General features: G+C 37.3%; 3 protein-coding genes across 3 annotated transcripts; 2 read left to right on the top strand and 1 right to left on the bottom strand.

Annotated features, from left to right (window-relative positions):
* The first annotated feature begins 4,935 nt into the window (after positions 1 to 4,935).
* LOC133333350 (ras-related protein Rab-27A-like) lies at positions 4,936 to 12,955 on the top strand. Its single transcript, XM_061541663.1, has 2 exons — positions 4,936 to 5,128; positions 12,422 to 12,955. Exons 1-2 carry the CDS (start codon positions 4,964 to 4,966, stop codon positions 12,953 to 12,955), a joined length of 699 nt encoding a protein of 232 aa, XP_061397647.1. The 5' UTR covers positions 4,936 to 4,963.
* On the top strand, positions 6,611 to 8,844 carry LOC133333341 (NADH dehydrogenase [ubiquinone] flavoprotein 1, mitochondrial-like). Its single transcript, XM_061541655.1, has 2 exons — positions 6,611 to 6,658; positions 7,345 to 8,844. The coding sequence occupies exons 1-2, from the start codon at positions 6,611 to 6,613 to the stop codon at positions 8,842 to 8,844; spliced, it is 1,548 nt and encodes a 515-aa protein (XP_061397639.1).
* A 5,331-nt stretch (positions 12,956 to 18,286) lies between the features above and the next one.
* LOC133333349 (trypsin eta-like) lies at positions 18,287 to 25,733 on the bottom strand. Its single transcript, XM_061541662.1, has 5 exons — positions 25,658 to 25,733; positions 19,251 to 19,443; positions 18,768 to 19,053; positions 18,476 to 18,701; positions 18,287 to 18,411 (listed from the first exon to the last, which is right to left on the bottom strand). The coding sequence occupies exons 1-5, from the start codon at positions 25,731 to 25,733 to the stop codon at positions 18,287 to 18,289; spliced, it is 906 nt and encodes a 301-aa protein (XP_061397646.1).
* Between the last annotated feature and the right edge of the window lie 844 nt (positions 25,734 to 26,577).

Here is a 26,577-nt window from a genome sequence, read left to right as displayed (position 1 = left end):
TCCTAGTTCATACGAGAGCCAGACATGTACTCTTTCTAACACCGTTGGAATTTTCGGATTCCGATGTTCCAGTGAGGAGTTATCATGCCCGCCATCAAAAATAAGGACTTTTATTTAATTACAAAAAACAACAACAAAACAATAACAAACATTTTTTGTAAATTATTTTTCTTCTCTTTTAAATCTTCAAATATATATGCAAAGTTACAAACCTTAACAAGCATTGGTATTGATTTACCAGCCCATTGAAAATCTTGAAAAATTAAAATCGAGAATGGGTGGGGTTCCCTTAAATTATGAAATACCTCTACTCAAGGGCTGGTCATCTGTCTAAATAGGTTCGCTTTGAAAAATGAAGAGTGTGAACAATTGCTGGCAATTTGGCTTCTTATCAATGAGCTTAAAAAAAACCCATCGTGTATCAGCGAAGATTATTACAAGAGTACATGGAATTTCGTTGGAGACCATAAGGTATATACATATATATTATTCATCTGAATAAAATTCTATTTCGATTTCATCATGTCTGTATGTTGAAATCATAGGATTTTCAATATTTAAGATGGAGAATTTTTACACATCCATTGAAAGGATCTTTGACATTACAAATGAGATTAGATATAGCTCCCATATAAAAGGTACCACCCGATTTTGTCATGTCCTGTCCGTCTGTTGAAATCTTAGGATATTCAATATTTAAGATTGATAATTTTTACACATCCATTGAAAGGATCTTTGGCATAGCAAATGAGATGAGATATAGCTCCCATATAAAAGGTAACACCCCATTGCGATTTATCGGCATAAAATATTTTCAGACAAAATGCATTTGGGAAAAAATGGGTGAGCCACGACCCCTTCATGTTAGGTATTTTGGGGATGTTGGGTTCGTTTTTCAACCGAATTGGTTATAATTTGGTATTTTGGATGCTCGTTTTATAGAAAATATCCATACAAAAATGATCAATATTGGACTAGTTTTGATTTTTCGGAATTTGGTCACGTTGTTTAAACTGTATGTATATGAGGTTCTAATTGGGTTGCAAATTTTCCTGCCAAAAACCAATTTTTTAAAGAAGTCCCCAAGGATAAGTGGGGCACATTTTTCAGCAATTTTGGTGGTAATTTTATATTTTGGATTCACATTTGTTGAAATGACTGGTGTCACAAGAAGAGGCGGATCGAAACAATCTGATGTTGGGTTCGTTTTTCAAACGAATTGGTTATAATTTGGTATTTTGGATTCTTGTTTTATAGAAAATACAAAAATGATCAATATTGGACTAGTTCTGAATTTTTTTGGAATTTGGTACGCTGTTTAAACTCTATGTATATGAGGTTCTAATTGGGTAGCAAATCTTCCTACCAAAAACCAACTTTTTAAAGAAGTCCCCAAGGGTAAATTGCGCACATTTTTCAGTCATTTTGGTGGTAATTTTATATTTTGGATTCCCATTTATTGAAATGACTGGTGTCACAAGAAGAGGCGGATCGAAACAATCTGAAGTAATTACTTACTTTACTTAGTTGGCTCGAGACAGAACATTTGTTCCATAAGCCGATCTTGTGCGCAATTTGTCCAATTTGAAAGATATGTCATCCTCTAAATGATTATTCCATCGAATTCGTGGTCTTCCCCTTCTGCTCGCTTTTATATGCCTTATGAGGTGGGGCATTCTCATCCATTCGAACAACATGTCCTAGCCACCGTAGTCGTTGCAGCTTGATACCACTGACAATGCCGATGTCCGAGAATAGATGGTACAACTTATGTTTCATTCGACGGCGATATTCGCCGTCAATGCAGATCGGCCAATAGATCTTTCGGAGAATTTTTTTCTCAAACACTCCAAGAGCTGCCTCATTTGCTTGCGTAAGTAGCCATGCTTCAGATCCATATCACAGCACGAGTAATATCAGCTTCTTCATGTAGAGTGTGTGTTTGGTCCGGCGAGAGGTGGCCTTGTTTTTGAATTGCTTACTCTGACCATAGTAGCATCTGTTGGCCAACACTATCTTTCTCCGAATTAAAAAAACTGATGTCATTAGTTTTATTTATGGCGGTACCAAGGTTTATAAAATCTACGACTACATAGATGCTGTAGTTTTCAAGTTACACCGTTGGACGTCTTGCGCATTGATCAGCTTGGTCTTCTCGCCATTTACTGGCAAACCCACTTTGATCGACTCTTTCTCAATTGGCCTCTCAAATTGGCCAAAGGTGGCCCTTACCGTTCGCAATGTTCGACCTATTATATCGATGTCATCGGCGTATACGAGTAATATGTGTTGTTTGGTGTACAAAGTGACACTTCTCTTCACCTTTGCCTCTCGTATGACCTTTACCAGCAGGATGATAAAAAGATCACACAGCAAACTGTCACCTTGTCCGAATCCTCGTTCGGTAATGAAGGGCTCCGATAGGTCATCCCGACTTTAAATGCTGTCATGTGCCAGTTAAGGATATCCAGCATAGCCGTATTAAGTTTACAGGAATGACGAACACAGACATTGCTTTAAACACCTCTGAGTGGATATGGCTATCGAATGCGGCTTTATAGTAGAATAGGTGGAATATGTCAATGTGTTTTTCGTGTGTCTTCTCCAGGATCTGGTACAGAGTGAGAATCTGGTCAATGGTGGATTTACCATGCCTGAAGCCGCATTGGTATGGTCCAATAATGTCGCTGACCATTGGCACTTTATATGCGATAGGAAGGAGATTTATTTCTCTATAGTTGGCACATATCGTCTTGTCTCCTTTTTAGTGCACGGGACACAGGATGCTGAGATTCCAATCATTGGGCATGCATTCCTCTAGCCAAATTCTACAAATCAGCTGGCGCATGCTCTTGACCATCATCTGACCACCGGTCAGAAATAGTTCGGCAGGTAACCCATCGGCTCTTGCTGCTTTATTACTCTTTTGCCGATTGATTGCTATTCTGACCTCATATTGGCTAGGTGGTATACATTCTATGCCGTCATCTCTTATTGGTTCTGGGTATCTTCTTCACCGCCACTATTTGATACCAGAAGCTTTTCAAAATGCTAATTCCAGATCCTTAGCACGCTATCTGTATCTGTCACCAGGTTCCCATCTTCAACTTTACAACATTTCACAGTCATGGTTACAAATATTAAGTTGTGAAAAGTTTAGTTCAAATAGGATAGTTCGTTCACATAATGATATAAAATTTATTTTCAGCGAAATCTTGAGCATATTGTGGGGGAGGTACAAGAAGGAGTAGAGCGATGAGTCGGATATAATATGACCCCCTTTTGGGGAAGGTACTGGAACGTGTGGGCCGGTAGGTCCCACATATTACAATATTATACAGTCATGGTTATAATATTAAGTTGCGCAAAATTTGGTTCAAATCGTAAAGTTCGTTCACATGATATTGGAAAATTAATTTTCAGCACAATTTTGACCATTTTGTGGGGTTGGTACCAGAAGGAGTGGACAGGTATTCCCCATCGTCAAACTTGAATTAAGTTTCAAATAAATATTACGATGTGTAAAGTTTGCATGAAATCTGTTACTCCCTTTGACAGTTATTGTGCGCACCAGGCGGTCAGAGGGACATTTGTAAATCGACTCCAAACTGTCTAAAACGGCTTTGGTCCAAAGAAACATGGGGTCTAAAATCAACATTTAGATGAGACACATTTTTACCGTATCAAAGTGTATATACCCTCATTAGCTGAGGGTATAAAAATACAGTGCAAAATATTTTTAAAATAGGCCCTTATAAAGGTCCCGGTCCACTTTAAATACTTTCATGGCCATAGGCCTAATGATGTGCTTTTAATTACACATTTCAGAGGATGAAAGGCCTCTTCGTAGAAAATGTCCACTATATATGTCAATGTTTTTAGATAGCTCGCTATATTAAGTTCCTGACTCATTTGAGGTATTTAGAACGTCCTAGCCTCGTTTCCAATTTGAAACATCAGATGGTGAGAGGATAAAATTCTTCTTTAGAACATTTTTCAATTTAGTTACGCTCCATTTTCAATATTTTGAATGTCCTAATTTTATTTCAATAACCAAGCAAAGTATCCAGGTAAAAATTTGCAATATATGTCAACTTTTAGATATTTTCAGAGGCTTTTTCTATTTAGGCGCATTTTGCAACCAAATGGACTGTATTTTAACCATATTAGAACTATACTACTTAAGATAAAAGCCACCAAATAACTACCTCAAGCTCAATAGGTTAGACGCATTCCCGACTAAAGTTATTTCATAAACTCGGTCGCGGTGAAGGACTCGGTACAACACATCTTTTTTATCAATTTATATTTTTATTACCCAATTATCATCTGTTAACACCTAAAATTTCTTGTCTTGTACAAAACATATATCGTATTAATATTTATTTTATTGTTAAAAATAAAATTTTATTAACACTTGTTTATAGCCTACATGTCCCCAGTATGTTGGTAGAGAGATAGGCCTATGTAAGTCATTGTCCTCACATGCAGAGCAGACAGTATTGTTTGCCATCATGTTTGCCGTTCTCCATTACTAAGCAAAATTATTTAATGATAGCATCTATAAATGATACTTCTTGCTTTCTCTGTTTTCTTTTTTTTTTGTATTTCCAGCACAAATAGCTACAGTTGCCTTCTGCATGCACACAACAGGAGACGAATCATTGCCTCAACATTTGAGTGTTTTATGTGAGTGTGGTTATTATTTAAACACCACCCTCTGGGGAATGCCAGACATCCACATCGACACTGTAGTCGTCTTCTTCGTTGTCACCATACATGCGAAGTAGAAAATCAGCTTGACATTGACAAGCAGAGAAAAACTTTTCAACTCTGAGGTTTCACCGCTACCGACACTTAAGGTTGACTGGGGGACCCCCATTATCATTGTAGCCTGCCGTCTCAGTCATCGAAAAACACCTTCCATAACAACACCATCCGCAGCAGCATCGCCATAAACATCATGTCATCATTGCCCAATAACATCGATTATGACTACCTAATGAAATTCCTGGCCCTGGGTGATTCGGGTGTTGGAAAGACGAGCTTTTTGTATCAATACACAGATGGACGATTTCATTCACAATTTATATCAACAGTTGGCATAGATTTCCGAGAGAAGAGATTGGTAAGTATATGGGTATGAGTGTGTTTGTGTGTGATTGTTCGACTACAGGTGTGCTGTGTAAATGTTGCCATTAATTTAAATGTAAATTATGGATCTAATAGGCCTGTCAGACATTTGAATATCCTACACAAATGAAATGGGAAAATCTTGAAAAAGTATTTTTAAAAGAATCCAGGCCTATGGTTAGTCATTGAAAAAAATATTTAAAAAAAATCCACGCCTGTGGTTAGTCATTGAGAAAAATATTTTTAAAAAATCAAAGAATTTTAAAAAATTGCGTACTCCAAAAAATTTTAAATAATTGGGTACTCCCAAAAATTTTTATAAAAAATCCACACCAATGGTTAGTCTTTGAAAAATATTTTTAAAAATGGTTGGTTAATCTATAAAAAATTTTAGGTCTTGTAGTTAGTTACTTATATTACTTACTTAGCTGGCTTGTGACAGAACTTACGTTCCATAAGCTGAGCTTAGAAAAGATTTCCAGGCGCGTCGGTCTTTTGCGCAATGTTTCCAGTTTGAAAGACCATTTTCGGCGATATTGTCTTCGACTTGATCTTACCAACGTATTCTTGGCCTTCCCCTTCTGCGCGAACCATCAGCTGATTCTCTTTTATATGCCTTCTGGACTGGGGCATCTGCATCCATTCTCATAATATGACCTAGCCAACGTAGTCGCTGCAGCTCAATACGTCTAACAATGTCGATGTCCGAGAATAGCTGGTACAACTCATGGTTCATTCGACGGCGATATTCACCGTCAACGCAGATCGGCCCATAGATCTTTCGTAGAATTTTTCTTTCAAACACTTCAAGAGCTGCCTCATCTGCTTGCGTTAGTACCCATGCTTCAGATCCGTATAACAGCACGGGTAGTATCAGCGTCCTGTAGAGTGTGACTTTTGTTTGGCGGGAGATGGTTTTGCCTTTGAGTTGTTTGCTCAGACCATAGTACCATCGGTTGGCCATCACTATTCTTCTCCGAATTTGAAAACTGATGTCATTCGTTTTGTTTCGGGACAAGGGGTGCTTTCGTCAAGCAATTGGGTAATTTGAGCGGAGTAGGCTTCTGCCATCTGTTGTGTTTGCAGTTTTCCGACGTCAAATTTCCGTGTTACATTAGATCGCCATGGTGCGAATCGATATTCGCTCCCCGGATCGATCGGACGTCTAACTGGATGTATGCCTTCCGTCTATGACAACATGATCGATTTGATTTCTCGTTGTTCGATCGGGAGAAATCTAAGTGGCCTTGTGTATATCGAGATGCTTGAATCTGGTGCTGCTAACTACCATGTTTTTTGCTGCCGCGAAGTCAATCAACCTCATGCCGTTGTCTGATGTTTCTTCATGGTGGCTGTATTTTCCGACGGTGGGGCCAAAAATATTTTCCCTTCCGATTTTTGCATTAAAATCTCCTAGCAGAGTTTTAATGTCATGACCATGCAGAGGTCATATGCAGTTTCTAGGGGCTCGTAAAAAATGTCTGTGGTCGGTCCATCTTTGTCTTCCGTCGGAGCATGGGCGGAAGTAAGACTGATGTTGAAGAACTTCGCTTTTATACGGATTATAACAATTCGCTCATCTACTGGAGTGAATCTGAAGACGAGGTCTTTTATGCTCCTGTTAACCATAAATCCGCAGCCAAATTCATGTCTCATTTCATGCCAGCTATAATACAGGGCGTACTCATCTGATTTACTTACGCCAGACCCTATCCATCGTATTTCCTGTAAGGCAATAATATCGGCTTTGTAATTCTTGAGTACATCCGCCAAAGCGAACACAGCGCCTATTCTGTACAACGTGCGCACATTCCAAGTGCAGATTCACAGATTGTGGTCCTTTATGCGTTTGCGGGGGTCGTCAACATTAGGGGTTTGGTTTTCTTTTTCACATATACATGCCCGACTAAAGGTATTCTGTAGCTATAGATCCATATTTTAAAATCTTCTGGATTCGTTTATACACAATTGGTATGTTCCCGTACTGCATGAATCTACTACATTTTACTACGATAATGAATTTTTCTTTATGATATCGAAGAAAATAGTAGAATCTAGTAGATTCTAGCAGTACGGGAACAGACCAAATATATTTTTTCGACACAGTACTATGATCGTTTTTGAAAGGAAGTATTTGAAACTGGAAAATTAAAGCTGAATAATAATTGAAAATAAATGTTTCAAATTAACAGAAATTTTTTCAAAAATCAGTTTCTACAAGGAAGCCATTGGATTGGAACCCAATTTTTCAGTAGCAAACCTCCCAATAAGACAAACAAATCACCGGGACAAGGAAAATCGCAGGGAGCAGCAACTAAACCCCCGGATACTAAACCTCCACCACCTCCTCCGCCTGGAACTCCACCACCACAAACGAAAACAAAATTCGGCCCATTGGCGGATTCCGATCGAATTTTCACAAATTTATATGGTCGCCATGATTGGACCTTGCGTGGGGCATTAGAACGTGGCGATTGGTATCGAACCAAGGAAATTCTTTGCAAAGGACGTGAATGGATAGTTAATGAAATTAAAACATCCGGTTTGAGAGGTCGAGGCGGTGCCGGATTTCCTAGTGGTCTAAAATGGTCTTTTATGAGTGGCCCATCAGATGCACGTCCTCGATTTTTAGTTGTCAATGCTGATGAAGGTGAACCGGGAACATGTAAAGATCGGGAAATTTTACGTCATGATCCTCATAAATTAATAGAAGGATGCCTCATTGCGGGAAGGGCATTAGCGGCCCAGACAGCTTTTATTTATGTTCGTGGTGAATTCTACAATGAAACCTGCAATCTACAATATGCTCTCGCCGAGGCCTATAAGTGTGGTTTAATTGGTCGCAATGCCTGTGATTCGGGTTATGATTTTGATATTCACATACAACGTGGTGCTGGGGCCTATATTTGCGGTGAGGAGACCGCTTTAATTGAGTCCATAGAAGGGAAGCAGGGTAAACCAAGATTGAAACCACCATTCCCCGCCGATGTTGGCCTCTTTGGTTGCCCAACAATGGTGACAAATGTGGAAACAGTGGCAGTGTCACCGACAATCTGTCGTCGTGGAGGTAAATGGTTTGCCAGTTTTGGACGTACACGAAATTCGGGAACAAAGCTGTTCAATATCAGTGGCCATGTCAAGAGACCCTGTACGGTAGAAGAAGAAATGTCAATGCCACTGCGTGAAATTATCGAACGCCATGCGGGTGGTGTACGTGGTGGTTGGGATAATCTCTTGGCTGTTATACCCGGAGGTTCCTCCACACCTGTCATACCCAAAAAAGTATGCGATGATGTCATTATGGATTATGATGGCCTTATGGCAGCTCAAACTTCTCTAGGGACTGCAGCAATTATTGCCATGGACAAATCAACAGATATTATTCGAGCCATTGCCCGTCTTAGTCAATTTTATCGTCATGAAAGTTGTGGCCAATGTACCCCATGTCGTGAAGGTGTTCCATGGATGTCAAAGATTATGGATCGTTTCGTAACGGGAAATGCTGAACCGGTGGAAATTGATATGCTCTACGAAATATCGAAACAAATTGAAGGTCATACAATATGTGCATTTGGTGATGGTGCCGCTTGGCCACCGCAAGGTTTGATTCGGCATTTTCGGCCGGAAATTGAAAAGCGTATGAAGTTATATGTTGAGAAATTGCCACAAAAGAAACCTGTGAAGAGGAAGTGTAATCAAGGAGGGAAATAAAAATTGAGTTTTTTTGTTTTGAATTGTTTGTAAAAAAATATGTAACGATAATTTTTGGTACTTTATATGTTGAATATATATTCTTTTGATGGTAGAAGAACCTATGTATGTAGGGATTCTAACTGATAACCCTTATACAGGTACACCATAGTCTTATATAGCTGGAAGATCCTATAAAGGGTCTAAGATAAAGCTAGAAGCCTCCATACAGATCTACTATATCTAGATGACCCGTTAAAGGTCTTCTATGTCTATACAGAAGACCGATGCTATAAGAAATTATTTTATAGTTAGCAGTTCTTTATGGCAAGAAGAGCCTATACTGATCTTCTATATCTACAATACCCTATAAAGGTTGTATATATGGCTAGAAGGTTTTCTATGGGTTCCAGGTGACAGTTACTGCTCGCAATTCTCGACATATGACGTCGATGCCATCTGCGTAGGAGAGTAAAGTGTTTTGTTTGGGGTACAGAGTGCCATATCGATAACCTTTTAACTTCGTGTGACCTTTTCGAGCAGTATGTTAAATAGTTCACACAATGGGTTGTCACCTTCTCTGAATCCCCGTTCGGTGTTGAAGGGCTCCGAGAGGTCCTTTCAGACTTTAACTGGCGATCTTGGGCCAGTGAAAGTTATCCTGCATAGCCACATCAATTTTGAAAAATGCCGAACTCAGACATGACATTAAATACCTTACAGTGGAATGCGGCTTTATCTCCGCCGAATAGGTGGAATGTGTCAATGTGTTTTTCGTGGGTCTTTTCCAGGATTTGACCCATGAAAATATATGTTCTATGGTGGATTTGCCAGGTCTGAAGCCGAATTGGTATGGTTCAAAAATATCATTGACCATTAATTCCTGTCGTTCTCTCTGGATAACACCATACATTCGGTGGGAAGGAGACTAATTCCTCATTTTCGGTGCACGGGACACAGGATGCTGAGGTTCCAAGCACTGGGCATGTATTATTCTAGCCTGATTGTATTAATCAACTGGTGCATATTATTGATCAGCATTTTCCCATCGGTCTTGAATATTTCAGCTGGTTACCCATCGACACTTGCTGGTTTTTTATTCTTCAGCCGATTGTTTACTATTCTGATCTCAACTTGGATCTAAAACGTATTTTTTATTGCTTCTGGGGTATCTTCTTCACCGCCAGTATTTGGTAGCAGAAGCTTTGCCAAATGCTTCCTCCAGATCCTCAACACATTATTTGTCTCTGTCACCAGATTTCCATCTTCATTTCTGTAGGAGAATGTACCTTCAGTTTGGTGTTTTAGTCAATGGAAAATTTTCCGGGCTTCATTCTGACTCCTGAACATTTAGATTTGCTCACGTTTTGCTGTTCTTCCTTCCTTTCTTCATCAATGGAGGAAGATTTTCTGGTTCTTCTTCAAATCGTATGAAAGAAGCCATTTTGATCTTCCTTGAAAGAATAAATACTTCTATAAAAATCCTTTTCTGTCTTCAATATTCAATGGGTTTTCTATTAAGACCTTCGAGTCATCTATGGAAGATTTTCTGATCTTCTATTGAAGAAGACCTTTGACCTTCTATTACATTTTCTACTAAAATGATTACTTCTTCTATAGAAGAACTTTTGGTCTTCTGCAGAAGAATACATTTTGGTCTTCTATAGAAGAATAACTTTTGATATTCTAAGAAATGTGGTCTTCTATGAATGAAGACATTGTGGTATTTTATGGCAGAATACCTAGTGATCTTCTATGGGAGAAGAACTTCTGTTCTTGTATGGCAAAAGATCTTCTGATCTTCTATGAATAAAGACCTTGTGGTCTACTATGAATGGAGACCTTGTGGTTTTCTACGAAAGAATACTTTCTGGTATTTTATGGCAGAAGACCTTCTGGTCTTTTATGCAGAATACCTTCTGATCTTCTATGACAGAATAACTTCTGGTCTTGTATGACAGAAGATGTTCAGGTCTTCTATGGAAGAACTCTTTTTGGTCCCAATGGCAGATTTCTATGGAAGAAGACCTTATGGTCTTCTAAGGCAGAATACCTTCGTGTATTCTATGGCACAAAACCTTCTGGTCTTCCATGGCAGAATACGTTCTGATCTTCTATAGCAGAATACCCTCTGGTCTTCTAAGACAGAAGACCTTCTGATCTTCTTAGGCAGAAGACCTTCTGGTCTTCTAGAAAAGAATACCTTCTGATCTTCTAAGGCAGAATACTTCCGGGTCCTCAATGGCAGAAGGCTCCCTGGTTTTCTTGGCGACAGACCTCTGGTCATCTGTGGTGATAATCCTTCGGATCTTATATGGAATAATACCTTCTGGTATTGAAAGCGAGCCAACTTTATGGCATTTATGGCCGAAATATACCTTCTGGTCTCTGAGGCAGAAGATTAACTTGTTGTGTACTATGGAAGAAAATTTTCTGGGTTTCTATAATAGAAGGCCTTCCGGGGGGCAGACCTACTTCTACTCTTCTTCCAAAGTATGTCAAGTAGCTGGAGTAAGAAAAATATTTCTTAGAATTCTATAGAAGACTCCCTGAAATGTTTTGAACACACTCCTCTCTCCTGGAAATTCTCTCTAGTATTACGCATTGCTACTACCCAGAGGGTAGTAGCCTTACGACACTCATGCTCGGACCTTCTCTTAGATGGGGCTTCTGGCATCTGTTTGTTTGCATAAAGACGTGATCCGAATCGATATTCGCTCCTAAGGTCGATCGAAAGCCTAATACCCTGGTATAATGCCTTCCGTCTATCATAACATGATCTATTTGATTTCTCGCTGTTTGGTCGGGAGAAAGCCAGGTGGTGTCGTCTGTATCAAGATGATTGAATCAGGTGCGGTTAATTCCCATGTTTTCTGCTGCCACGCCGTCTATCAGCATCTTGTCGTTGTCAAATGTTTCCTCATGGAGACTGAATATATTTCCCCTTCCTCTTTTTGCATTAAAATCTCCTAGTAGACTTTAATGGTATGACCAGCGTGGCGTTCATATGCTATTTCTAGACGCTTCTAGAATATTTCTATGGTCTGCTTATCTTTGTATTCTGTCAGAGAATGTGCGCAAATGAGACTTCGCTTTTATCCGAGTTATACCTTTCATTCTCCTATTAAAAGCATTACCCACTTATCATGAAAACACTTCAACATACTTTATGAAATGCATAAATGTGAAGAGATCCTTAAAAATACGGAATGATGCCAAGTATGTCCATATTTAGAAGACTTTTAAATAGAAGAACCTTATGTAGCTAAAAAAGGTTTTCTATAGCTAGTAGATTCTACACAGCTAGAATAAAAGCTAGAATAATGTATAGAGGCTTTTTATAGTTAGACGGCTCGATACAAGTCTTCTATAGCTATGTTATAATTAATGGGCGACCTGAGTAGTGCCCATGTCTTACAGTTAATATACATATATATTTTATAGATATATTACCCTTTACATGTATCCTGAATCTAGAAACCCCTATAAAAAAGTTCTGTAGTCAGAGGGTCCTAGAACACATGTCAATACCTATAGCAACTTATACATAGTTTCTAATTTTTTTTTTTATCTTAACATTTCCCAATTCCCATTTCAGATCTATACATCGCGTGGTCGTAATCATCGAATACATCTACAGTTATGGGACACCGCAGGCCAGGAAAGATTTCGTTCCCTCACCACAGCCTTCTATCGCGATGCAATGGGTTTCCTGTTGATTTTCGATTTAACAAGTGAAAAATCATTTTTGGAAATATCTAATTGGCTTGAACAACTGCGACAACATGCCTACTCTGAAGATCCGGATGTTGTGCTCTGCGGCAATAAATGTGATTTACACGATTTTCGTGTAATTTCTCATGAGCAAGCCTCAGCATTGGCAGAACGTTATAAATTACCATATATAGAGACGAGTGCATGTACCGGTTATAATGTTAGTAATGCTGTAGATCTCCTCGTCGGCCGAGTAATGGAACGTATGGAAAATGCTGTAGCGAATGCCGAGTTGGCACGATTAATGTCAAATACAAGATTAAATGCGATTAATCCTCAAACATTGAGACTGGCCTTGCAAAAGGGCGAGGAACCATCGGCGACGGGAGATGGTGTTAAACAAAGTTGTAGTTGTTGAAATGGAGGGTGGTGAAATTTTGTATTTGTTTGTTCCAGAGGATAATATAATCGTCCTGTTAAACATTTAAGCTTAGTTAGAACTGCTGTTTGGTACAATAAATTTAAGTAAGTTTGATTATATTTTTATTATTATTTTTTTGTAGAATTGTATACATAACCCTACACATAAATGTGTGTGTTTGTTTGTCATGCTTTTTAACAAAAAAATTATAATAACACAGTGACACATTTTTCAACTTTAAAATCTTGAACCAATCGAGACCCCCAAAATCTTGAAGCTTGTGATGGTGGAAGAAAATCCCTAGCTGGGTTTTGCTTTATTAGCTAAGGATTTCTTTTAAATTAATTTTTAAAATATTCGACTGGGGCGGATTTTAGCACAATTTTCGAATAATACGTACTTATTATTGAGTCTATATCTCGTGAACTATTCGAAATATTGCTTTTCTCTCTTAAGCAATATTTTTCCTCTTAATTAGGTCTACAAATTTTCTCTTGAGATAAAATCAATAAAACAACAACATCATACTGAGAATAGCACAACTTCAAAAAAAATTAAAATTTAGACATACTTTTTCCATGTTTTTCACACTTATTTCAGAAACTGCTACTGACTCGGACAAAAAATATATGACAAAAAGATAGATCAAACAACTCTTCTTAAAACCCCGATTTCATTGGTTGACTCCTTCACATAGTTATAGCCTCACAAATTCATCAAAATGAACCAAAGAAATTCACTCCCAATTGTATGTTTATTGAAATTAAAATTGCTATGCTTTTTTCAATAAATAGGTACAAAATTGAAGTAAAAATTAAACATGGAAAAAGTAAGTCGAAATTTTAATTTTCTTGCAGTTGTGCTATTTTCAGTATGATGGTGTTGTTTTATTGCTTTTATCTCAAAAGAAAATTTTTAGATCTAATTAAGAGGAAAAATATTGCTTAAGAGAGAAAAGCAATATTTCGAATAGTTTACGAGATATAGATATAGTATTATTCGAAAATTGTGCTAAAATCCACCCCCAGTCGAATATTTTAAAAATTAATTTAAAAAAAAAACTTAGCTAATAATGCAAAACCCAGCTAGGGATTTTCTTCCACCATCACAAGCTTCAAGATTTTGGGGGTCTCGATTGGTTCAAGATTTTAGTGCTGCACAGTGTAATCAAACAAACATAAATAACCTACGTATATTATAAAATAATGCTCAATGATTTTTATAATTGAATGTTTGTTAATAAACTATGTAGATATTTTGTATTTGTAATCAGTATAAAAATATAAATATATATTTGTTTACTAATTATTAATTGTACAATTTTTTAATATACGATTGGGAGGAATAAAGAAATATCTCGAATTAAGCTATGTTACCGGATTTTTATAACCCGTGTTTGCATATTATTGGTAGTAGTTGGTTGCTAGTTTATGTGATCTAATCTAGAGATATGATATGTATATTAATTTTTATTATTTTGTCCATCAGAATAACTGCTGCTTTCTCACTCCGATGGAGGTTTTTATGGTTGGTATTAAAAAGTCCGATTTTTGTATATTGCCATAACATTATCGGTTTAATACAGAGATTCAATTTCTACCAATCCCTATTTCTTGGTTAAGTCCGATTTTTATATTATCACATGGCATAATTACAGAAGGTACCAACCATTTTTAATTTGGAACTCATCTATCAATTTTAAATTTTGAAATACTGTCAAAGGCAAATTTATGAAAAAATTGAAAACATATGGTTGCATGCGACTACCTTGTATAATTATGCCATGTATTATCATTAAATATTTTTTCCATCAAAATCATTGTTGCCATCTCACTCCGATGAAGGTGTTTTTGGATTATCTTAATCGATTTCTCTCAGATTGTAGCCTGTGCTATATTATTCGGTTTATATGGTTTAGTCCAGAGACTTTATTTTAACAGTCTATGGTTCCTGGATTAGCCTATGTGTATACGATATTTTATTATTTTATTCAATCAGAACCAATATTGCCGTCTTACTTCAATTAATTCCTCTCCGGGTGACTTCGGTTTCGGGGTTTCTTGGGAGTAGAAGATCTTCTCTTCGACTCTCTAACATTTCTTATTGGGTGTTTCTCCCTCACTGTATTGGCTTAATCTTCTACGAGCATGACCTTTCCAATCCCGAAGAAGACTGCGTTGGTCAAGTAGAACACTTTACTCTTAATCTTGACCAAATTTGCCATCGAAGACATGTCTATGCCTACCGCACCAGGAGTGTATTGTTTTTTAGACCAAAGACTTCGAGCATGTGTTTTGTTGTTATTTTGCTACCACATCCCAAGTCCCATCTCCCTGTGCATGACTTCGTACTTCTTCGCCTGTTGTATATTTTTCGCTCTTATTCTCCAGCAGTGTATTGTTGTATAGACCAAAAACTTCGGGTATGCTGTTCTAATATTGCTGCTCATTCTCTGGCTAGGACTCTTAATTTTTGAAGTTGAGAAAAAACATTCATCCTCATTACATTGACTTTAATTGTCACACAATTCTACCTACCAGTTTCCGCATGTTTTCTAGCATTAAATATTCCCGTGTAAACTCACAGATAGACAGGGTATCCTTCTTGCAGTAGATAATCCACGATCTTGTTGTTAACCGCATCCAAAACCTCCTTGTGGTTCTCCTAGCGTAACAGGGCTTGTCTCTGCGGTGCTTCCTGATTAGGTTCTCATAAAATGACAATCTTCGACTTACGTGCTGTCCGGTTGGTTCTTTTTGGGATTCGCGGATTTTACAAACGATCCCGCTCGTTTATTAATACTAGAGCCAATTTTCTGCCCCCAGTTGATGTTTTTCGTGGCAGAAGACCCCAGTCGGGGCTGTTGAAGTCCTATGTAGATTCTTCTAGTTGGAGAATAGCTATAGAGGACTTGAATCAAAACTTCTATCTATTGAATAATTGTAGTTTTTGTAGCTAAAGAATATATAAAAAAGTCCCTGTAGTATAGGGTTTTACCACTATAAAGGACCCATATCGGGTCTTCATACTATTGAAGACCTGTACAGGTTCTTCTAGCTTTAAAAGACCCGCTACAGTTATACTCGCTGTATGGGTATAGGATATTCTAGCCATAAAAATATCTTCTAAAAACCTATATCACGTGATCTACTTTAATAACCCCTATGTTGGCTCTTCTACCCATAGAAGTATAAATATTCAACCTAAAGAAGTTCCGCAAATATTTCACAATGAGTTCAAAATAAAAAACGAAATTTTTATTTCCTTCCTTAATTATATTCTAACTTCACAGGTTTCCTTGGTGGCTAATTTCTCAGCATATAACTTCATGGGCTTTTCAGTTTCAGGACGAAAATGCCGAATCAAATCTTAAGGAGGCCATCATCGAAATCACATATTGTATCTCTCTGTATCAGTTGGGGGGCATTTGTTTATTCTACCGGACACCTAATCCTCTTCCCCGCTTCCGAAAAGTGAACTGAATGTCAGGCTCATCCTTACAGATAACAGTTTGCAGGGCGCTCTTGTTTCTACGGTTCATCCTGGCCCTTTTTTAGCTCTGCTCTTTTGCTCTTTTCCTATTTTTGACACTACAAGAGTTTGTAAGATATATCTATCTATCGATCGACCTGTGTATATCTGTCCATTATAGTTGAAGTACAGACCGATTCCTTTTATAGACGATGCTTTTGGGAGAATTAAAAGAATGTAACGTGTGCACATCATGCTGAGCAAACATTCATCAGATTCCGAATGCAGGAAAGTTGAAAACAGGAATTATGGAGAGCTCCCAGTTTCACTATAAGCATTTGGACTTCTTGATCCGAAACTCCACGTACGACTGATGTTCAGACATATAATTGATTATCCGAAGTTTAAAACATGATCGGAGGGAAGTGTTCTCGATGTCCTTAAACAATATGGCACGATTGATAGGTCAAGCGCTACCAATATCGTTCTATACGACAGTGTATAAGTTTGACTTGCACGATTCACATTTTCTGCCTCCTTACCTGGCTTCCTTAACGGGGAAGCCATCCGGTTTCGGGAAAGATGTGAATGATAATTAAGAAATGACTTATTCTGATATTCGACTCCTGGCTCATCCCGCTGTTTCAGCATTACTCTAAAGATTCCATCAGCGCCCTATTCATATTTGACCTCATCCCACTATATAGTTTAAATTTTTATTATGTGAAAATATCTTTTGTTTAATTCAGACAAAAGAAAGTCTCTGAATTTTGGTATCAGTATAATTTTTACTCAAATAAGATGCACGTTTTTAATCATGCACCAATGATTGTTGACATATCGATGATAAGATCATCTCTTTCAAACGAAGTTCAAGGTAGTGTTATTAAAAAAATCGATATTTCGTTTTTAATTTGTAATCTTATCTGCATCCGGACCAACTGACTAATTCTGTCTATATTCTATATTATTTTGAAAGAAAAAATATATAAGTATGTTTTGTGCAAAGATGTGGTATAGGTTGAACGATGGACCTATAATTCTCAAACATATTGAATATTTGGGTGTATAAAAGATTTTTCAACTTTTGGAAAATGCAACACCTTCTAAATGTAGATAATCGTGTAGATATTTGAGTTCTATTTCAAAACAATTATGTGCAGTGGATAGAGTACCAGTTAACAAACCAAAGGGTTCGAATCTTAGCGATGAAGATTTTTTTTCAAACGTGATTTTTTAATATTTGTAAATAATGTTGTAATAACCAATCTCGACATAAACACATGGATATAACACAAAATAGCTGGAGCTAGCGACACCAAGAGGAAAATGACAACACTTAACAAGCAAGAAAGCCAACCAGTGTACAAAATTCAAGGAGGCGTTTTTCTATGCTACGATAGATGACATCACTCATCACTGAGAACAGACAATAACAGACCAATCATCTACTTAGTGGCTAGCGCCACCAAGAGGAAAATGGCAATACTTAACAAGCAAGGACTCAAACCATTGCACAAAATTGAAGGAGGCGTTGTTTCTATGAACTATAGATGTCATCATGTCATCACATAGAACAGACAATATCAGTCCATTTATCTACTTAGATAAAATACAAATAATGAAATGATTAACGATGGGGACGATAGTAATGCTTTGTAGAAGCGCTATGCTCGTCACAGGAGTAACAGGTGGAACAAATATCAAAATATAGATATATTGCAGTTATCTTCAAGGAAGTTGGATGGATATGATTTTGGAGACGAATAACACTTCAGGTAATAGTTATTATAAGTCAATAAAAACCTTATCATTAATAAATTATTGAGTATATTTTATCTTAAACGTCTAATTAAATTATAAACAATTTACAAATCCTAATACTACAGCTAAAATTATGCTAAATATGCTTAAAGATCGGCCCATAGCTGCATTGCGTTCCATAATCCATTTATAGTAATACTGGACATCGGCATAGACACCTACAAAATATATAAACCAATATTAAATAGAAATCACTAATATTTATATAAATTAATGTCTTACCCGGAAAACCAGGTTGGGCACAACCTGAACCCCATGACACCACACCCACTAGAGTGTTATTGTAAACCAGTGGACCACCAGAATCACCTTGACATGAATCAGTGCCACCACGAAGATGACCCGCACATAACATACCATTCAAAATGCCATTGTTATAGGAAATGGAACACACCGTTTTCGATATGGTTGTGACATTGGCCGTGAGCAGAATTGGCGATAGGGAACCCTAAACATTTACAGAAGAGAACTTTTAATGATAAGATTTTTTTTACTTTGATTTATTTTAGCTTACCCTTTCCGTTTTACCCCAACCCGATACCTGACACACCACACCCGTTGGTGTTGACGCATTGGCAAGTTTAATCGGTTCCACTGTCAAATGGGTCTTATTTGCCGGTAAACCAGTTTTCAAAAACATCAAACCAACGTCATCGCGCATTGTATCCATGCTGAAGGTGTTCATATAGGCAATCGATTTGACATCGGAAACAATTGTGCCATTGACACGTTCAAAACGATTCAAGGCACCCAAGACAACAACAAATTCGTTTGGTTTGCGATAACGTTTTTTCTCACTACTACAAAGGGGAGAGAGAGAGAGAGAGAGACGAGAGAGGAGAGGGAAAGAAATGAAGGTTATATGTTTTGGTGTCAAAAAACTATATTTATTACAATGTAATTACGAAAAGGTGACAATCCAAAAACATAAATAATAAAATTGATTATCACACTGTCTGTGCCGAAAAAGCAGAGATCTTTCGTCATCGCCACTTACTTGTATAGACAATGTGCAGCTGTTAGCACTTTATTAGGACCAATCAGGGATCCACCACAGATATGACCACTGCCAAAACTACTTTCATAACGTTTCAATCGTATAGAGACCACATATTTAGTGTTACCCGCCACAGCTTGGGTGCCATTGATAATACGAGGGTCAGCCAATGTTGATGAGATAAAGAATAAAGCTAAAAGAAGAAGTAAAATGAAATATTAAGTTGGATTTTTGTTAATTTCATATACATAGGTATAAAATATTGTATCGTAAAAACATTTGACAAGTGGTATAAATATTTCATGAGAGACTTGTAAGCATTTCTTAAGAAGATATATGGATCGTAGGCTCTAGACTCGGATTTGACCGTCCTAATTTGCTCAAGTGGAAGAGTTTTTTTTTTGGAATTGTCTTGTCTGCGAAAACCACACGATCGATTGTAACACATGGGCGTACATCAAACCGTACTGAGTATTATTATTGCCTTACAGGAAATGCCATGGAAATGGACAGTAGTAAATAAATCAGACGATTGTGCACTGTATTATAGCTGCCATGAAACAAGACATGAATTTAGCTGCGGATTTATGGTTAACAGGAGAATAAAATACCTCGTCTACAGATTCACACTAGTACATGAGCGAATTGCTATAATCCGTATAAAAGCGGATGAAGAAACATCTGACAATCGCATGGAGTTGATTGATTTCGCGGGAGCAAAAATATGGTAGTTAGCAGCATCTTGATATACACAAGGACACCTGGATTTCTCCCGATCAAATCGATAATGTTGTGATAGGCGGAAGGCATACATTCAGTGGAGTGAATATCCATTCGGACCACTACCATTGTTAAATATTGTGAATTATGCAATTGGCAACACATATATTTTATCTTATTTAGTGATCCCTAAGTTTATCAATTACAATATGATGTATAAGTAATTTATGGTTACTTTGAATAGAGATTGATATTGACATAAGTAATCATCAGAATAATCTAGAATAAGCAACGCGTAAATAAAATAAATTGTAACAGAGAATTGTGGTCTCAATTGTTAAGTATTGTCTCAGTTGTTAACGACCGTCTCAGTTGTTACCGATCGTCTCAGTTCTTAAGTATAAGCTCAGTCAGTAACGTTGTCCCCTCAGGTTGATAAGTTTGAAGTGCTGTAAATAAAGTTTAACAAGCCCCCGTATTGAGACTGTGTTCAATTTCTGGGGAAATCACTGGACCATTAAGAAATAATTTTCAACAACCTTGTAGTAGCCAAGGTTCGCACTCGTCTTAATGTAGCAGCAATGTTGGGAATAACACAACACCGAAACTCGACGTCGAAAAACGGCAAACACAGCAGGTAGCAGAAGCCTACTCCGCTCAACTTACCCACCTGCTTGACGAAAGCACTCCTTGTCTCGATAATAATATAGAAGCACAATGGCAAATTGCCAAATTCCTACAAACTGCAGCAAAGGCAACAATTGGGTACCAAAAACCACCATCAAGATCAGGAGTGTCGTAATGCTACTCAGGGATGGACTGTGTGACGAATTTTTAGGTTTTCGACTGTCAAAAAGGTGTAAACGTCGAAAAGGTCATATACCTGTATGAAATGTAATAAATGTATTAAACGTCATTTATTTCAATATTATCAGCATATACAATTATTTTCAAGAAAATATATTATTTTTATATACATATATCTGACTATACATTCCTAGAACTGAAAAAAATGTCTAAATTTTTTTGAGAAGAAAATTTTTAAATTTTATACTAATTTGAGTAAAGCATGCGTAATTTCCGAATTGATTAATGGAAATGGCCATTTTGTCAAAAACCTAATGGATTTGGGTAGGTTTCCGACGTTTCTGACGTATGTTTTATACGTCGGAAATGTATGTCATTTACGTCATTGTTTCTGACAGGCCATTTCTGATGCTACTGGTATGAAAAACGCAGCGTAACCCTGCTGGCAGTAGCAACACGTATTGCGAGAGAGAGAATTATCGGGAGAAAAGGAGAAACGTATTTTCAGAAAAAAGAATCGAGATGTAGAGGAGACATAACGAAGTCCGGAAATATTACCAACGAGTAAAACACCAAAACCAAGGCAGGCACATTCTCCTGTAGAGATGAAGAAGGAAACCTGGTGACAGATACAGACAGCGTGCTGAGGCTAAAGGAATGCCTGGCTAGAGGAATGCATGTCCAATAATTGTAACCTCAGCATCCTGTGTCCCGTACACAAAAAAGGGCACATGACGATATTAGCTGTATGAACGACTGAAGCCAATGGTCAATGATATTATTTGATCGTATCAATGCGGCTTCAGACCTGGCAAATTCACCATTGACCAGATTTTCACTCTGCAATCGACCTATTTGTCGACTACAAAGCCGCATTCGACAGCCCAATCCGCTCAGAGATGTTTAATGCCATGGTTGCGTTCGACATTCCTGCGAAACTAATACAGCAATGCAGGATAACTAAAACTGGCACAAGATCAGCAGTTAAAGTAGGAAAGGACCTCTCGGATCCCTTCGATACCCCTTTGAACGAATGCCAAAGTGGGACTGGCAGTAAATGGCGAGAAGACCAAGCTGATGGTATCAACGCGCAAGACGTCCAGTAGACTCGGACCAACTGTGGAACTTGAAAATTACAGCTTCGAGCTGGTGAAAGATTTTATATACCTAGGTACCGCCATAAACAAAACTAATAACATCAGCTTTGAAATCCGGAGAAGAATAGTGTCGGTCAACAGATGCTACTATGGTCTGAGTAAGCATATTTCGAGAGTTCCGTTTTGATTTTTCTACTATAATCTTTTTCAATATTTTCTTACGCATTTTTCATGCATAATATATACTTATAGGTTTGTTGGGTAAAAATCAAAGAATTTTATGCGGTTTTCGTATCAATAAAACCCAATCCTCCCTAATGCACACCATTATCTATGTAAATGTTCTGTTTTTATTGTACTATAAACAAGAAATGATTCAGACATTTTATCTGAAAATGTTTCGATGATAACGACAATGATGAAAAGAATTTCGTTTTGTTTTGACGATACGATTGATTATTAAACATCAATTAATAATACCTTAGTTTCAAAAAAATATTTCATTACCATGAAATGACATTGGAATCTCCATAAGTATGTGTCAGTATATACATATGTATATGATTCATAATTAATCGGAAAAAATACAAAATTAATTATAATTGTATGAATTAAAAAAAGGGAAGGGTCGTAAACCACACCAATGATTTAAGAACACACACCATTATTATATGGACAGCAAGATTTGCTGTGATTCAAACCTCGGGTAATTGTATTGTACCATAGAGTGGAAATTACCGCTGCCAAACAACCAGAGTGAAACATGGAGCAAGGTTGGACAATTTCTCCTGATCTGTTCAACCTATACCGAACTATTCAAGACCGGTGGTCAGATCCTGTTCAGGAGCTTACACCAGCTGATTAGTTCAATTTTGCATCATGTGCCCCATGCACAAAAAAGGAAACAAGACAATATGTGCCAACCAAAGAGGAATAAGTTTCCTTCCCATGGCATATAAAGTGCCATCCAGCGTGCTGTGTGAACGACTGAAGCCAATGCTCAATGACATTATTGGACCATACCAATGCGGATTCAACCCTGGCAAATCCACCATTGACCAGATTTTCACTCTGCGCCAGATCCTGAAAACTTCCTACGAAAAAGCATCGACACATTCCACCGATTGGTCGACTATAAAGCCGTATTCGACAGTCCTATCCGTGTTTAAAGCCATGTCTATGTTCGACATTCCTGCAAAATAAATAGGGCTATGCAGGATAACTTTAGTCTGCAGTTAAAGTCGAAAAATACATACCGGAGCCCTTTATACCGAACGAGGATTCAGACAATGTGACAGTTTGTCGTGTGATCTTTTTAACATCCTGCTGGAAAAGGAAAGCGGTAACAGCCACCTTTGAACTAATTGAGAAGGAGTGTGCCAAAGCAGGACTGGCAGTAAATGGCGGGAAGATCAAGCTGATGGTATCAACACGCAAGACGTCCAGTAGACTCGGACCAACTGTGGAACTTGAGAACTACAGCTTCGAGGTAGTCAACGATTTTATATACCTTGGTACCGCCATAAATAAAACTAAAGACATCAGTTTTGAAATTCGGAGTGTTGGCCAACAGATGCTACTATGGTATAAGTAAGCAATTCAGAAAAAAGGCCACCTCTCGCCAGACCAAACTCACACTCTACAAGACGCTGATACTACCCTTGCTGTTGTATGGATCAGAAGCATGGATACTTGCACAAGCAGGTGAGCAGCTCTTGAAGTGTTTAAGAGAAAAATTATCCGAATGATCTATGGGCCGATCTGCGTCGACCATCTATTCTCGAACATCCACATAGCCAGACTTATCGAGCTGCAGCGTCTACGTTGGCTAGGCCATGTTGTGAGGATGGTTGAGGATGTCCCAGCTCAAAAGACATATAAAAGCGAGCCAACTGATGTATTATATAGAAGGGAAAAGCCACTAATTCGATGGATAGATCAAGTGGGAGACAACATCTCGGAACATGGTATTTCAAATTGGAAAAGCTGTCCACAAGATCGATGCGCCTCGAAATCTTTTTTAAGCTCGGCTTATAGAACAAATATTTTGTAACAAACCAGCTAAGAAGTAAGTAGAGACACACTATACGTTTCACCTATTCTCATGTCTACAAATGTTTAGTGTAGAGATTTAAACATTCCTGAATTTGGATACCGATGTGCGAGAACTTTTCTCCCTTGGAGTCAAATTTATGTTCATTGCGCATTGAAAACCGTCGAAATTTGAAATCGAGAATTACTAAAGCACGACTTATTTTAAGGTAAGTTAAATATTGAAAATTTTAAATTTTCTAACCGGGGTTTCAAGGTAATATGTTCTAAAAATATCAATGGCGAACCGAAGACATTATTTGACACCGACAATTTCACAATTTTCGGACTTCCAACTCAAACATGTTTTTGTCCCAAAAATATGCATGTTGGGCCGATTTTCACATTTTTTACTTATCTAAAATTATATCAAATGCCACAATGATTTCATTTTATATTCCTCTAATGTACGTATTATTTTGCGATTTCTAAAAAATAATTTTTAAAGAGAAATTTGTTATCTTAGAATCCATTCACGCAATTAATATTTCTTCAATTTAAAATTATACTACGTATGTATGTCACTTATCACACTGAAACCTTCACATACTTATTCCGCACAGTAAAATGCATAAATTGACAAATTTCCACATTTTATTTGTTTATTCGATTTTGCGATTTGTTTTCCGAAATATTTCAAAATTTATTGCACACCAATAAATATCGCTTTTTTCTTCGTTTGAGCAACCGAACAGTATACTTTGCTTTTCGATTTTAGACTAATGGTTCCAATCAGTAAACGTTAAATATTGGTTTGGTTTTTTTTTTTGTTTTGCCACCAGATGCCAGAATATTGATATGATAAGGTTCGAAAACTAATCAATGGTTGAACATCCTCGTCGTATATCAACCAAGAACACATTGAAATCTTATCTTGGTATTTGTTCTTCTCGCTTTTGGAGCGGCGAGAGAGAAATGCTCTTTGGAGAATTGAAGCCCGTGAAAAGTTATAATTTTCTGATTCATATGATGAAATGGGATGGGATTTTCTAAAAGGGGCTAGGTAGGTATTCCCCTTTTTGTTGGCGTTAACTCTTTATCGGTAAGATTAGCAAATGTTGTCTACACCCTACATAAGTATTGTTGTTATGATATGACGTTGATTTGCTGCTAATAATTATACGATTTTGAAATGTTTATTCAAACACCATTTATGTTTACTTGAGTTCGAAACGATCACGGAAAGTTGATATATAATGCCTAATGCGTCGTCAAAAAAATCAATATTTACCTAAAATTCATTAATTTCCAGTTGCTTAGCTTCAATACAACAATTTTTTGAATTTCCATAAATTTCTAAGTTCGCATTACTATAATGTTTATTTTATTGAAATAGATAGAAACTACAGAATTTCCCCCACCCCTTAGTGAAAGTTTCATGCAAATATATCCATTCGTTACGGAGTTATAGCCATTTGAAGTTGACCCCGAGTAAAAATATAGCGGCTACACGATTCTGTTTGCCTAATACCACAAATGCCGAAATTGCTAGTTGACAAAAACCGAAAAATCCATGCAAATAGCTGTGAGTGTGTGTGTAGCCCCCATTTGTGTTTTTGATGTTTGTTAGTTTACAAATTCTGAGCATACTTTTAGGCGTTACATTAAAAACCCACTGCATTGATATTTTAAATGTAATCTATTGAATTGAAGCGCCTGAAAGTATGCTAAAAATATATTTCTCTAACTTACATATGGCACAAGCACACGATCTGGCAACACAGCCAGCCGCATTATTCTGGGTTTTTATCAAATGCAAATTCTTCATTTTTCCCATTTGAGGTAATAGGCAAACAGAATCGCGTAGCTGCAATATTTTGACACAAGGTCAACTTCAAATGGCTATAACTCAGAAAATAATGGATGTATTTTCATGAAACTTTCTCCAGTGGTTAGAGGAGATTCTGTAGATTTTATAAGGAAAAGTGTGCACAACTAATAATAAATTCATGTAAATATGAAAAGATGTTGTCTTGACTTTCAATTGCTGGAAATTGGCGATGTTTGGGAAAATTTGCTTTCTACAGCCTCTACCATACGTTGGAGTGTATATAAAATCTGTCATGTGCACCGGGGACCCCACAAAGCGTATAAATTCTTGTTCAGAATAAAATTATATGTCGATTTAGCAATCCGTCCTTCTGTCTGTTAACATCTCGATAGTGCTTCCAATATTTAAAATAGAACTATGAAGTGTTGCACATACTAAATTTTGACTACTCCTAGGATGTTTTGGTATTGAAAATGGTATATAGGTCAACGTTTTGGTACAGGCCTCATATAAGGGTAAATGCGAATATTCGGTATTTTTATACCCTCAACGCGATGGATAATGATATGGTGAAATTGTGCCCCATGGAAATATTGATATTAGATCCCATATATCTTTGGACCAAATCCGTTTCAGACAATTTGGACTCGATTTACAAATTTCTGTCAGTCTGGCCGGCTGGTGCGCACTATAACTCTCAAAGGGTGTAACTGAGTTCATCCACATTTTGTACATCTTAATATTTCCTCCAAACTTAGTCTAAGTTAATAAATGGGAATATCGGTCCACTCCTTCTGGTACCTCCCCCACAAAATGGTCAAAATTATGCTGATTATTATAA

The sequence above is a fragment of the Musca vetustissima genome, unplaced genomic scaffold (assembly GCF_032173495.1).
Source record: "Musca vetustissima isolate MV318-11 ecotype Yass unplaced genomic scaffold, APGP_CSIRO_Mvet_v1 utg109262, whole genome shotgun sequence".
Lineage (NCBI taxonomy): Eukaryota > Metazoa > Arthropoda > Insecta > Diptera > Muscidae > Musca > Musca vetustissima.
This window is presented reverse-complemented; position numbering and strand designations above follow the sequence as displayed.